The following is a 15,409-nucleotide window of genomic DNA, read 5'->3' on the forward strand; positions in this document are numbered from 1 at the left end:
ATAAGTAAAAGCTGACAGAGTCAGTCACTAGCAGTTCTGCACTGCAAGAAATGTTAAAAGAAAAAAGAAATTCTTCAGGCTGAAGGCCTAAAACACCAGTCAGAAGTTGGAATCTACAGGGGTAAATGCAAGCACCCGAAATGACATACATGTAGGTAACCATAAAAAATTATTTTTAGGGGCGACTGGCTGGCTCAGTTAGAAGAGCGTGCAATTCTTTACGTTATTTTATTTTTGAAAGAGAGACAGAGTGTGAGTGGGGGAGGGGCAGAAAGAGAGGGAGACCTAGAATCTGAAACAGGCTCCAGGCTCTGAGCTGTCAGCACAGAGCCCGACGCGGGGCTCAAACTCACAAACCACGAGATCGTGACCTGAGATGAAGTCGGACGCTTAACCGATTGAGCCACATGGTGTCCCCACCCCAATTTTTTTTTAATGTTTACTTATTTTTGAGAGACAGAGAGAAAGAGAGAGACAGAGTGTAAGCGGGGCAGGGGCAGAGAGAGAGGGAGACACAGAATCTGAAGCAGGCTCCAGGCTCTGAGCTGTCAGCACAGAGCCTGACATGGGACTTGAACTCATGAGCTGTGAGAACATGACCTGAGCTCAAGTCAGACGCTTAACTGACTGAGCCACCCAGGTGTCCTTCTCAACATGTTTTATAAGGCCATTATAACCATATATAAACATAACAAAGGCATTACAAGAAAAAAGTTACAAACCTATATCCCATTTGAATGTTAACACAAAAATCCTTAACAATTATTAATATTATTAGGAAATCAAATTTAGCAATATGTAAAAGAGAATACATGTTACATCAGGGTAGAGATCCTGTATACCTTTTAAAAAACTCATTCCTAAGTATTTTTCAAGGAATACAAGTGCAGCAATCATGGAAAAACAAAGTTGTTTTAACGTTTAAAAATCAGTCAACGTAATTCACTATCTGAACAGAATAAAGGAGAAAAATCATATGATCATCCACTAGATGAAGAAAGAGTATGTGACAAAATCTAATACCTGTTTATGATAAAAAAAAAAAACATTAGAAACCCAGGAATAAAAAGATTGCCGCAACCCATCTCAACAGATGCAAATATAACACCTGATGCAGTTTACCAAGAATTTTGTCAAAGAATATTTGATGGAAAATGTTTATTAGCACCTAGGGGAAGAAGACATGTTCAACCCCATAAGAGGCATTTACAACACACCTGTGGCTCATGTCACACTTGGTGGAGAGAGTGAAGACATTTCTCCTAAGGCTGGGATAAAGGAAGGGTGCCTGCCCTCATTTTTACTTAATTGTATCGGAGTTTCAACCAGGGCCATAAGACAAGTGAAAGAGATAGAAAACAAACAGAGGTCAAAGTGTTTTTATTATCAGAAGATATGATTGTTTTTATGGAAAATCCTAGGAATCTAGAAAATAACTACCCGAGCTAAGAAATGAATTAAACAACGTCAGAAGATGCTAGGTCAATATACGAAAATCTGCTCTATTTTTAGAATAATGAGCAGAAAACAAATGGAAAATTAAATTCAGGTCCCCTTGGCAATTACACTGGAAAACAGAAAATGCCATGGAATAGGTTTAACAAAAGATATGTAGGACTTTCATCTTGAAAGCTAAAAATCTTTGCTGAGGCAAGTTAAGGAAAACCTGAGTAAGTGGAGGGTGTACCATGTTCATGGGTTAGAAGACTCAGTATTGGTAAGATGTTAGCTTTCCCAAACTAACCTCTGTATTGAAAGCAATCCCAATCAAAGTCATAGATTGCTTTTTAAAAAAGAAACTGACATGTTGATTCTTAATTCTGAAATTTGTAGGGAAAAGAAAAAGGCCCATATAACCAAAATAACTGTAAAAGAAACACAAATGTGGAAGGCTCCCTGGTTTCAAGCCCTAGCAGTTAAGCCAGTGTGTTATTGGTGTCTAGATAGACACACAGGTGGATGAAACAGAGCAGAAAGACTACAAAGAGGCCCATGCATGGAGACAAATAATTTTCTAGAAAAGTGTCTAAGTGATTCAATGGAAAAAGGGAAGTCTTTTTAACAAGTGGTGCTATGATGACTGAATATACATACAGGGAAAAAAAAAAAGGTCGATCCCTACCTCACACCACACACAAAATTAATTTAAATTGGATCATAGATTGGGGCTCCTGAGTGGCTCAGTCGGTTAAGTGTCTGACCTTGGCTCAGGTCATGATCTCACGGTTCGTGGGTTCGAGCCCCGTGTCGGGCTCTGTGCTGACAGCTCAGAGCCTGCAACTGGCTTCAGATTCTGTCTCCAGCTCTCTCTGCCCCTCCCCTGCTTGTGCTCTGTCTCTCTGTCTCTAAAATAAATAAACATTAAAAAAAATTTTAATGGATCATAGACCAAAATATAATAGCTATCACTCTCAAATCTCCTAAAAATTTATCTTATCTCTTCTACCTGGGGGTAGGAGAAAGTTTCGTAGGGAAGACACAAAAAATACAATATATACAAGAAACACTTGTTAAATTAGACTTTATCAGGTTAAAAATTTCTGCTCATCAAATGCCCTCATTAAGAAAATTAAAAAGGCAAGTCATGAAGTGGGAAAAAATATTTGCCATACATATATCTGACAGATGAATTATATCCAGAATATAGAGAGTTTCCTACAAACCAGTGATAAAAAAAAACAAAAACAAAAAGACACACACTTGTTTACAAAATGAGCAAACACATAGAACAGACACTTCACAAAGTAAGATGTTCAAACAGCCAATAAGCATGAAAAAACATGCTCAACAATCATTAAGTCATCTGAGAAATGTGAATTAAGACCATGATGAAAGGCGCCTGGGTGGCTCAGTCAAATGTCCGACTTTGGCTCAGATCAAGATCTTGAGGTTCGTGGGTTTGAGCTCCGCGTCGGGCTCTGTGCTGACCGCTCAGAGCCTGGAGCCTGTTTTGGATTCTGTGTCCTCCTCTCTCTCTGCCCCTTCCTGACTCTCTCTCTCAAAAATAAATAAACATTAAAAAAATTAAAACCAAAAAGACCATGATGAAATATGATTTTATACCTACTTGATGTCTAAAAAATTAAAAGCTGAGACGTTGCGTTGGGTCGTACGTGGAGCTCCCAGCTCACCTACACACGGCTGGTGGGATGTAATGCGGCACGACCACTGGGGCAATCAGTTGGCCAGTTTCTTATAAAGCCAAGCATCCATTCACCATATGAACCAGCGACATCGCTCATGGGTTACGGCCCAAGATAACGGACAGAGATGCCCACGGTAAGATCTGTACGATTTTTACAGCGGCACATGCTGAAATCACCCAGCGTCCCTCAACAGGAGAGCCAGCGGCGGGGAACTCACAGTGGAACACTACTCCGCAACATGGAAGTTAATAAACTACACGCATGCGTCTTACAAACATGACGCCGACAGAGTCCCCCATACGGAACAGCATCTACGGGATGACTGCGCTCCCGCGAAACTCCGGACCAGGACCACGTGGTCTGTGCTGATGGAAGTCTGAACACTGGTCTCCTAAGTGGGCACTGACTTGAAAGCAGGCACGGGGGACTTTTCAGGGTGACACAACTGCTCTTCATCTCGGTGGGATGGGGGTTACACGCGTGGGTGCTGTCATCGAGCTCATCCAACTGTGCGCTTCGGGCGTGCGCATGTTGTCTCAGCCGCACGGGATGCGGGCGTATGTGACTCTGCCAGGTCCTCACGCGTGCCCAGAGGCAGACAGCGCTCGGAGCAGCGGCCTCCTTGGGGTCCTCAAGGTAACGTTCGGACCCCGCCATTTCTGCGTCACCAAATTCTGGGGGCAGGACACAGGTCCCCAAGGCCCCGAATGACTGTGTGATGCCCGCGCGTCTGGCAGCGACGTGCTAGGCGCCACTGCCTTTGCCGGTGGGACTGGGTCGTGCGATCCCGTGAGGACCCCGCGGGAGTGGGGTAAGCCCCTTGGAGGTGGCAGGGCAGCAGGGCTGGTTATCTTTTGTGTCTCAGGAGTGGCGCACATCAGGGTGACCGAGGCCGTGATCGGGAGGCTCTTCAGGCGGAAGCGGAACTAAGGATGGAAAACACTACGAAGAGCGTTATTGTCTCATCAGCAACGCTGTGCTTATCTCCAGGCATGCACCGGACTCGAAAGGGACAGCGGCCAGCGGCACGTGCCGTTTTCGACCCCAGGGCCCTTCCTGTCCTAGGAAACGTCAGCAGTGCCAGAGAGGCGTGACTGCAGCCCCTGGGTCGTTACCGACGACAGCTACCGTTTACTGAGCACCTACCACATGCCAGGCGTCAGGCTAAACACTGTGCATGAATTCTGTCATCTGTCCTCCCAAGAACCCACGGGGTGGGTTCCCTGTTCTGCAGGGAAACTGAGGCGCCGTGTGGTAGGAAACCGTCCTGAGGCCATTTCACCCGACTGACAAGGGACTGGGGACAGCTCTCAGGTTGGCGCCTGGAAGCCGACCCACAGACGGGGAGATGGGTGCAGCAGGGACCCCAGCAAGCCCTGGAGGGCATGTGGGACCGAGGCGAGGGACGGAAGAGAGTGCGTGGAGGGCAAGTCAGCACCAGCCTGTCACGGGGTCCCCTGGGCAACCGTGACGGCCACCTCAGAGGGCCTCCCGGCACCGGCAAGGGCGCCGAGGTGCATTTGTCCCTTGGCCTCCTCTCGAGGCGGCGACTGCTCCCGGGGCGGCAAGCCCTCCCCACTTCTGGTGGGCCCTGCGCACGGGAGGTCCACAGGCAGGCCGGGAGCTCGGGTGGGAGGACGCCGTGGGCGCCCCTGGCACCAGCGGCCTCTGCTCTGCGCTGCTGGGCACCGGCTGGACTTTGAAAAAATGTTAGTATTTTATTTGACCCAATATATCTCATCTCAACGAGCATCCCACGAAAACGTGCACACCCACGTTCCGGGCAGCATCACTCGCAACAGCCCTAAGTGGAACCCACCCCGATGCCGTCAGCTGATGAAAAAACGCGGCCCAACGTCTCGCGAGGACGTGGCTCCTCCGGGAACTGGAGCGGAGTACGACACCGAGGAGCCCGACGACGCTGCTCAGGGGAAGACGCCAGACGCACAAGGCCGCGTACTCCATCACAGGAGGCATCCTGAACAGGCATCTCCATAGCAACGGTGGTTGCCAGGGACCGGGCGGAGGCGGGGGTGGGGGGGTGGGGGGGTGGGATGAAGTCAATGGGCGTAACTGCCGATAGGTACGGGAGTTTTTTGCGGGGTGACGGAAATGTTCTGGATCTAGACAGTGGTGGTGGTTGCACAAAACAAAAAAATGAATGTACTAGAAACCATGGACTCTGTCACGTGAAAACGGCGCATTCCACGTCGGTGATTTCTATCTCACAAGGAAAACGTGCAATCAGAGAACGAGTGGCGAGGTGTTGCACGTTCCTTTATCCGTACGGAGTCTTCGGAATCCAGTGTGAGTTCCGCATTTGGACCGCGGTGACCTTGCATACACTTGGTCCCCTCCTGGAAGAACAGCTCCGGGGTCCGTCACCGCAGTGCTCTGCGGTGTTGGGATTTCAGCAAGCCACCGCTCAGCCAGGGTGAGTCCCGGGCACTGTGACTCCTGCTTCCTAAGCGGTGGCGAGCAAGTTTGGGGCGCTGGGTTTCTTGGAGAGACCCGAGCAGGCAAGCACACGTGGGGACATCCAGACGGGCCCTTCTGGCAGGGACTCCCTGAATCTCGCACTAAACTGGGGAGGGAAAAGGGCAGGAGAACGCCCGGTGGACAGCGCTGCGTGTGGCCTGCTGGAATTCTGGGCAACGTTCAAGGCACGGCCAGCACCTGTCACTCCCCCCAGCGACCTGTCACCCGTGACTTGCAAAACCACAGGCAGGCTCCGTGGGGGCTTCTGATGTGTCTTCACGGCTCACTTTCTCTGTCTGTCCTTGGGAACAAGGACAAGGAAGCTCTTGGAAGCCAGGCCTGGAGTCACCCCTGATCTCTGCCCAGGAGGACAGAAATGAAAGCCAGCCTCAGGGGCAGCCCCCACGGGCCCTCCCCCCCCACCAGCCCCCCAGATGAGGGGCCAGCAGAGGTGCAGCCGGGCGGTGCGATGTGTCCTGGTCCTAGGGATGGGCAGGGAACGAGGGACCAGCTGTCAGTCCTAAAGTTGAAGACGCTCCCCTGGAGAAGCGTGGCTCTCAACACGTAGCTGCCGCCGCCCTGAGAGACCAGGGCTCCCCCAGGACCAGGTAGGAGCGTTGACCGAAATGTGGGGCCAGCGGGAAGGACGGCGACCCCCAGGAAAGGCCAGGCCAGGGGCCTCAGCAGCTGCATGGAAGTCTGGACCCCAGGCTCCTACTTCCTTTCCTGACCTTTTTCCTGCCATTGTGACCGTGGCCTGTTGATTCACGGGCAGCTGGGGCTCCTTCCCGCCACACTCAGGGCGGCAAGGCCGGGGCTGACGACTGACCCTGGGAGAGGCTGAGAGGCTCTGGAAGCGAGGCCGGGCTGGGCCCCGATGCGTGGGCGAAGGAGGGGCATTTCCTGCCGAGAGCCGAGAGTTCCCATTTGCAGAAAAAGCTCCAGATGGAAAGACACAGCGCCATTCCCTGACCTGTCTCAGGAAGGCTCGGACCACGGGGGTCTACCTGATACCAACTCTGTCCCCAGAGGAAAACCCAGGGATACTGTGCATTTGTAGACAAGGGGTCCTCGTGCACCAGGGTGTGAGCCCGCCCATCAGTGTGCAGACGGCGAGCGCGGACCGCCCTGCGCTGGTGTTCACGGTGCTGGGGGATGCGCACGTTTGGAGGACACCCGCTCGCCGTCACTGCAGAGAACACATGCCTTTGTGCCAGCTCCCGCGGGAGGCTGAGTGAGTCCCCACACGGTCAGGTGCACTCCAGCTTTTGCCAAGTGCTTTCCCTTAAGGAGCACAGACCCACCTCCACGGGTCCAAGTTGGGCCCCGAAGTTACACAAAAATCCCTCCTTATTCTTCCTCCAGCGACAATCTTGTAAACACCTGGGCACGCCTGCCACACCCCCCAGGCTTCCTTCCCGAAGCTCATTCCTGTCCGGGCGGCCGCGCACTCGGCCTGTTTTTTGCTTCGTTATTCCTCAAAGGCTTCATTATTCTGGCCCCTCCACTCTGGATGGTGACAAGGCCAGCGTCCTTCTTCCGATGGAATCCTGTGCCCGAGTGTGGCATCCCGGGGCCCCATCCTGGGTCCCTCCTGCTAGCTCCCTGCCTCCCTGGTGAGCTCACGGAGCCCGGGCTGCAAACACTGCCAGCACCATCACTGGCAGGGCCACGGCACATCCCCAGTGAGGGCTGGGGGACGGGGGAGCCGCAGGCTCTAGTCACATCTACTCAACACTGGTGCCCACAGCCACACCGCGCGGAGATGTCCCAACGTGAGCCGCCTTCTCCTCCCGTGTGCCAGACGCCCTCAGCCTGTTCCCACGTGGGGGCTGCCGTTCCGTCCCCTCAGCGACTCTGTGGGCTCCTCTGACTCCTCTTTGATGTCCCATGTCTACTCAGTCAGGAAATAAGCAGGGCTCTTCCCTCAGAACACACCAGAATCTGGGGGCGCCTGAGGGGCTCAGTCGGTTAAGCGTCTGACGTCGGCTCAGTTCACGATCTCGCGGTCCGTGACTTCAAGCCCCCCGTCGGGCTCTGTGCTGACGGCTCACAGCCGGGAGCCTGCTTCGGATTCTGTGTCTCCCTCTCTCTCTGCCCCTCCCTTGCTCACAACTCTCTTTCTCTCTCTCAAAAATAAACACTAATAGTAAAAAAAGGAGAACATACCGGAATCTGGCCACTCCTCACCACCCCCGCTGCTTCCATGCTCCTCTCTGCCTACGGGAATTACAGCTTCCTGATGGGCCTTCAAAGTCACACATGATGAGCCCCTGACACCCCCAACCTTATCTCCAGGAGTTCAAGGGACACCCTGGAGGCCTCACGCCTTAGCAGTACGACTAAACTATCCCTGGATCCTGGTCCACTACAACCATCCTGGCAAAGCCTAAAGGCAGGTCTCAAAGGCATCAAACTGAATTGTAAGTAACTGAACTGCCTGCCAGGACAGAACCCACACTCTTTAATGGGAGAAGACAAAATGCAGATGATCAACAATATAGCAAAAAAAAAAAAAAAATGCAAATGTGGATTTATACAAAGAAATATAATTGACTGTTGAAAGCAAAAAATGAGTAACAGTGGATTATGGGCCTAAAAACATATGTAGCACACAAGTAAAATGTATGACATAGAGCACAGGGTGGGGGCACACACAAGCACACGGCTCTGAGACCCCACTCCTTCAAGAAGTGGCAGGACACAATTTAAAGGAAGACTGTGATACGTCGGTGATACCGATTGTGAAACCAAGGGCAGCCAAGAAGAAACAAAGAAGAAGTACAGTTTAGAGACCAAGAGTGGAGAAAAGATGGTCAGTATCCAGAAGACAGGAAAAGAGAGAAAAAATTAAAAAAATAATGAATGAGACAAGCCAAAATGAGTGGCAAGGTAGCAGCAAGATAACCCTGCTGTATCTATGACTACTTTTAATGTAAATGGTTTCACGGCTCCAGTTGAAAGGCGGAAATTGCCAAGATTGATAAATGTTGCCAATAAGAAACCTGCTTCAAATACAGAGGCAGAGACACAGTAAAATAAAAAGATGGAAAGGGTATAATATGTGAGCACTAAAGCTTAAGGAAGCTGGGGTGGCTGCATTAATATGAGACAAGGAAGACATTCAAAGAATAGTACCAAGGACAAAGGCCACATTTTTGGAAGGATAAAGGGATCGATCCATCAAGAGTATAGAATAATCCTAAACAAGTATGCACCCAATAACAGGAGGGGAAATGCATGAAGCAAACCTGACAGATGGAGAAAAGCAATGGATACATCTACAAGGCATTTGTATATTTCAACGCCCTTCTTTCAGCAATTGATGGAACAAGCAGACAGAAAATGAAGGCGGAGGAAACTTGAACTACCCTATCAACTCACTCGACCTAACTGATACTGGTGGCATATTCTGCTCAGCAACAGCAGGGTTCACATGCTCCTCAGGTGTATACGGAACAATCCCCAAGCCACACCACGCATTCCAATACATTAGAAAAGACAGAAGCCATCTAGGGTCCACTTGAAAAAATTTTTTTTTAATGTTTATTTATTTTTGAGAGACAGAGTGTGAGTGGGGCAGGGGCAGAGAGAGAGAGAAAGACACAGAATCTGAAGAGGCTCCAGGCTCTGAGCTGTCAGCACAGAGCCCAACGCGGGACTCGAACTCACAAGCTGTGAGATCATGACCTGAGCCGAGGTCGGACGCTTAACTGACTGAGCCACCCAGGCGCCCCAAGGGTCCACTTTTAACCGCAGTGGAATGAACTGAGACATCAATAACAGAAAGGTAACTGGAAAATACACAACCATCTGCAAATTAAACAATACGCTTCTAAATAAAAAATAGATCCAAGCAGGAACCACAAGGTAAATTAGAAAATATTGTGAGCTGAATAAAAACGAAAACACAACGCATCGACATCTATGAGATACCGCTAAATTATATTTAGAGGGCTATCGTTAGCTTCGAATTATTATAGAAAAAAGAGAAAGATCTAAAATTAATGATCTAAGCTTCCGCCTTCAGAAGCTGGAAAAAGAGGAGCAAACTAGATGTGGAGCGGGTAGGAAGGAAAGGAAGGAAATCAAAAGGATGAGAGGAGAAATCAATGAAAGAGGAACCAAATAATGGAGAAAACCAATGAAGCTCAAAGCTGGCTCTTAGAAAAAAGAAATCAAGAAAATGTATAAATCAGACTGACTCGAGAACGGAGAAGGTCTACCTTCCGGGTATCTCGGATGGAAAAGCAGAGTTAACGCCAACGCCATGGACATAAAGGGGATGACCAGCACTTCCCAGACTCCATCCTGCCAACAAATTCTTAGATGAAATCTTTGTTCGAATGGGTACCACTTCCTGAAGTTCATTCCAAGTACACAGAAAACCTGGACATACTTGTCTCTTAAAGACACCGGATTCATAATTTAAAACCTCCCAACAAAGAAACTCGAAGCACAGAGGATTCCCTGGTGAATTCTAGGACACATTTAAGGCAGAAATAGTGCCATCCCTGTACAAACTTCCAGAAAGCAGGAGGGCGGAGCACCTCCCCACTTCCCACGAGGCCGGCATCACCCTAATGCGAAAACCAGATGAACATACTGTACGAAAGTAAAACTATGGAATCCTTGCTGATACAGATAACAAAAACCTTTCACAAAACGTATTTAAATTGAATCCAAAGCAAAAAGATAGTAGACCGTGGCCAAATGGAGTTTACACTAGGAATTCAAGGTTAAAGTTTTACAATCAATCAGTACGTCCACCAGTAACAGAACAGAGGAGTAAAAAACACGATCATCTCAATAGAGGCAGAAAAAGTATTTGACAAAATCCAACACTAATTTATGATCAAAACTCTCAACCAATTAGGAATTAAAGGGGGGAAAAAAACCTCAACCCGAGAAAGGGCGTCTACAGAAAAACCCTACAGCTGACATCATAACCGATGGTGAAAAGCTTCACTTTGTCTCCAAGATGAGAACGGAGCAAGAATATGCATTCTCACACCATGTGCTTCTCTCATATTAGATATCCCAGCAGGAGCAGCAAGGCAAGAAAGAGAAGTAAGAGAGACAAAAGACATCCAGGTCTGAAAGGAAGAAGCAATTCTCTATCTGCAGATGTAGACAATCATAGGAAATCGACAAGAAGGTACTAGATCTACTGAATGAGCTTACCTAAATCAATACACAAAACCAATTATATATATTTTTTTAATTGTTTTTTTTTAATCTTTATATATTTTTGAGAGGGAGACAGCATGTGAGCAGGGGAGGAGCAGAGAGAAGGAGACACAGAATCCAAAGCAGGCTCCAGGCTCTGAGCTGTCAGCGCGGAGCCCGACGCCGGGCTCGAACTCACGAACCGCGAGATCATGACCTGAGCCGAAGTCGGACGCTCAACCGACTGAGCCACCCAGGCGCTCCCAATTATATTTTTTGTAAACAAAAAACTGCTGGGAATTGAAATAAAAACCCATTGACAGTAACATTAAAATATTAAATACTTAGTGATAAATTTATTAACACAGATTCAAGAACTTTACATTGACAACTATGTTATTGTGAAACATTAAAAGAAACCCAAATAAATCGAGAGATACCACATTCATGAATCAGAAAACTCAGCAATATAGACAGTAGTTCTTTTCAAATTGTTCTGTGTATTTAGTACAATTTCAAAGTCCCACTGAAAAAAATTTTTTTTCCGTAGCAACTGACAGACTGATACTAAAATTTATTTGAAAATACAAGGAACCCGGAACAACAAAAGATGTTGTGATAGCTCGATGGGGGGAAAGGACTGTCTTTTCCACAAACATTCTGGAACAAAGGGATATCCATGCAGAGAGAATGAATCTCAGTCCTTTCCCGCCCCGCATGAAGGTGGGCTAGACTGAGCAACATTCTTCCAAAGAGCAGAGTAAGGAAGGGGAAAACAGCAACTCGGCAGTGGGGAAGCCAGGGATTCAAAGGGATATCGTAGGCCCCTCATTCTTTCCCCAGATCCATACCCTTAGGCTGATCTTGAAGAAAACCTCAGACAAACCCAGCCTGGGGGACATTCTATAGACTCTCCAAAGTGTCTGAGTCAGACGGCCCTCTCAGACGGGGCCAAAGGAGAAGACCCAAGGGCCAGTGTGACACAGACGGGACCGTGGCTTGGATGCTGGACAGAAGACGGACATCCAGAGAAAAACTGGTGAAATCCGAATAAAGTGTGGGGCTTAGTTAATAAAAAAAGTCACGTTCATTATCAAGTCAAGGGCTCGATCGCTTTTTGTTTTAAAAAAGGAATTTTCCTTCTAGAAAAAGTTAGACCTATTTTATTCTAACATCTACTATCAAGAGAATTGAATTAAGAGTTTTCAAAGAGCTACTGAAGCATTAAAAACATTTACTTTATTTTATTTTAAGTTTATTTATTTATTTTGAGAGAAAGAGTGCAAGTGGGGGAGGGGCAGAGAGCGAAGGAGACAGCGAATCCCAAGCAGGCTCGGCATTATCAGCACAGAGCCCAGAGTGGGGCTTGAACTCAAGAACTGAGAGATCATGACCTGAGCCGAAACCAAGAGTCAGACGCTTAAGGGACTGAACCACCCAGATGCCCCAAGCATTAAACAAATTTAAAGCAATCAGTGCCCACATGTAAACGCTGTCACTTAAAAATTTTTTTTGAACATTTTTTATTTTTGAGAGACAGAGCATGACCCGGGGAGGGGCAGAGAGAGAGAGAGGGAGACACAGAATCCAAAGCAGGCTCCAGGCTCCGAGCTGTCAGCACAGAGCCCGACGCAGGGCTCGAACCCACAAACTGTGAAATCCTGACCTGAGCTGAAGCCGGATGCTTAACCAACTGAGCTGCCCAGCACCCAGGTGCCCTGACAACTGTCACCTTAAAGATGAGACAAGGTACAGACACATAAGTGCCTCATCCAGGCCTGCATGGGATGGGTGGCTTCAAAATTCTATTCTGTGGCCATCAAGCTTATAAAAATCAAAATTAAATTAACTTTACACTTTAAAAAGGAAAGAAAATAAACCTCGACTTCTGTCTCAGGCCATACACAAAAGTCACCTTGCAAGGGATCACAGCCCTAAAGGGACAAACTAAAAATACAAAACCTTCGGAAGAGAGAACGGCAGAAAACCTCACAGGTAGGGGACGAACTAGGACTTCTCGGGTAGGGTACCGAAAAGCACAAACCATAAAAAGATCAAAATTGATAATCCGGGCCGAATCAGGATGGAACACTTCTCCTCATTGAAAGATATGGCTAAGAAAACGAAGGAGCGAGTTCCAGGCTGGGAGAAAATATTTATGATACGGGTCTGCCGAAGGGTGTGTGCCTCCAATAAATCAGGGACACTCACTGTTCAATAATAAGGAAAAGCAGTCACCTACCACGACGGATCATGAGAGAAGATTTATGACCGGTTAGTAAATACATTCGCCATCATTAGTCACTGGGGAAGCATAAAGTCCAACCACACGCAATATCACACCACACCCATTAGAATGATTAACTGACAACTCCGAGCGGGGCCGGGGACTGCTCGCCCCCGGTGGGTGGGAGGGTCAGGCGGTGCCGCCACTTTGGAAACACCGATGGGCAGGCTCTTCGGCGAATTACTTAACGCTACGACCTAGCGGTCCCGTTCGATCCGAGAGAAATGAAAACGTCCGTCCCCACGAAGGCATCCACCTGAATGCTCATGGCGGCCTTACCCTAAAAGCCCCCAGACTGGGAGTAACCCGCTGTCCTTCAACAGATGGATGGGGATCCACACTGGGGTCCAGCCACACCAGGGAACACTACCCAGCGATACAAAGGAATGAACCACTGGGGCAGCTGACACACACACACGTCCCAAAGCCGTTAGGCCGAGTCAAAAAGCAGGAGGCATCCTATGTAATCTCTTTTATACAAAGCTCTCGAAAAGCTAAATTTACGGGGTCAGAAAGCAGGTGGGTTGCTGACAAGAGGCCAGGGGTCATGGGCGGGGGTGGGGGGGCGGTTAACTGGGAAGGGACACAAGGGAACCTTTTCGGGTGACGTAAATGTTCCGCGTCTTGGTTTTGGGAACGGTTACAAGGGGGTATGCATTTTTCAAAGCTCATCAAAATATACACTTAAATGGGAGCATTGTATTCTGCATGAATCATACATAAGCAGGAGAGAGAAAAGATCCAGAAGGAAATGGGATTTTACCACCGTAACACCACTGACCGCACCCGGCGTCCCGGGGGCTGGGGGCTGGGGGCCGCGGATGGCCCACGCTCTGACGTGCGGACTTGGCGGCTCATGGGTCTGAGCGCGCAGGCCAGACTCCGCGCCCAGGAAGACAAGGGCGGACTGTCACCCAGGGTCTGCTAAGTCTGTGGGGACGGCCTGGGAGGGAGGCCCCCGAGGGGTCGTCAAGGGTGGAGCGTAAGACAGGGCTTCAGATTCTGTAACAGCACAGGGTTTACGTTCAAATGCTTACCTAATATATATTCAATCACAGGGGCAGCCTGGAGCCTTCTTTTTTTTCTCTTAATTTTAAAAATGATAGCAGGGCCTTACCAGACAGCTGCTTGATGGCCACCGGTCTCACTTTGTACGGGGTGCTGCAAGACAGAAGACAGTTCTCTGTGAGATGCCGTCCGAGGTGCTCCCAGCACGCCTGCTACGGGAGATAAGCGCTCGGGAGAAATTGGAATTCAGCGGATTAGGGTTTTTTTTCTGAAATTAGTTTCTCTGGCTGTTCTGAGCTTCCTCGTTCGGAAGAATTCCAAATACTTTAAACGTATCATTTAAATGATGAACTTCCTCTCTGATGTTCACATGTGGTGAATTCAACAAATTTGGTGATCAGGACCACTGACGCTCGGGTGCGGGATCCCGCCGGGAAGGGCTCCTGTGCCCACGTCCGTGCCAACACCTGACTCGCACAGGGAAGGCGCTCTGCCCCTGGCCCGGTCCGAGCTCCTGACGGCCACATCTCCCAAGTGCACGAGAGCGGGTGGTGTCAGCCGCCTGGCTGAACACGCACGGGCATCTCGGTGACGCCATCCCCAGTCATCACGAGGCCCCGAGGGGATGGACACAGAAGGTTTGCCCCTGACACACCAGGACTTACAGCAAGGGGCAGGGGGAGGGAAAGACGACTGAGCCAACAGAAAATAGTTCCAAAGAATAGGCAATAGGTCGTAATAGTTTTTTAAAGAGGAACCTCAAGAGAGAGGCTGTTTGGGTTTTTGGTTTTGTGTTTTGTTTTTTGTTTTTTTAGCAAAATTGCAAAACCTGTGACTGGCAGGCTGCAAGGACACAGGGAAGCAGGTGCAAAAGCATCACTGGGGGAGTATGGATGGTCACAGCCTTGGGGAAGGAGTCCTGGCAAGACCGCTTAACAGGCCCACGCGTGATCCTTGATCTTGACAGGCCATCACATGTCCTTGACTCAGCACAAGAATTTAGGAACAAACGTACCGGATGAAACCTTACTAGCCCGTGGGGATATCGTCCCGTGTCCTGTGTTCAGGTCGTTATTCAATAAATTGTTCCCGGAGGGCTCACAGGTCAGGTACAGGTGACAAAGACAAAAATGCTCCTGTCCTCACGGAGGTAACGTTCCGCGTTCAAATACGCATTAGAGGGCCAGGTGTTCCTGCGCTGCTTGAATGGCTAAGCTCTAGAAATTCTCTGGCCCCAGTCAACAGGCGGCTGAGGATGCACTGGAGGCGTCTGGACAATGTCCTGTGGCCAACAGGCCCCGAAGCAGGCCGTGCCGGGAGC

General features: G+C 49.0%; 1 protein-coding gene across 2 annotated transcripts in view; it reads right to left on the reverse strand.

Annotated features, from left to right (window-relative positions):
* Positions 1 to 15,409, reverse strand: part of PDE9A (phosphodiesterase 9A) — an 88,457-nt gene that overhangs the window by 40,481 nt on the left and 32,567 nt on the right. Inside the window, exon 4 of one of the 2 annotated variants that reach the window (XM_053903026.1) lies at positions 14,198 to 14,241. In XM_053903026.1, coding sequence (XP_053759001.1) covers positions 14,198 to 14,241 — 44 coding nt within the window. Of the gene's footprint in view, positions 1 to 14,117; positions 14,143 to 14,197; positions 14,242 to 15,409 lie in introns of those variants that run through there. The other variant, XM_019432668.2, reaches the window with a different exon arrangement.

Source organism: Panthera pardus, unplaced genomic scaffold (assembly GCF_024362965.1).
Source record: "Panthera pardus isolate Hobbes unplaced genomic scaffold, ASM2436296v1 HiC_scaffold_16, whole genome shotgun sequence".
Classification (NCBI taxonomy): domain Eukaryota; kingdom Metazoa; phylum Chordata; class Mammalia; order Carnivora; family Felidae; genus Panthera; species Panthera pardus.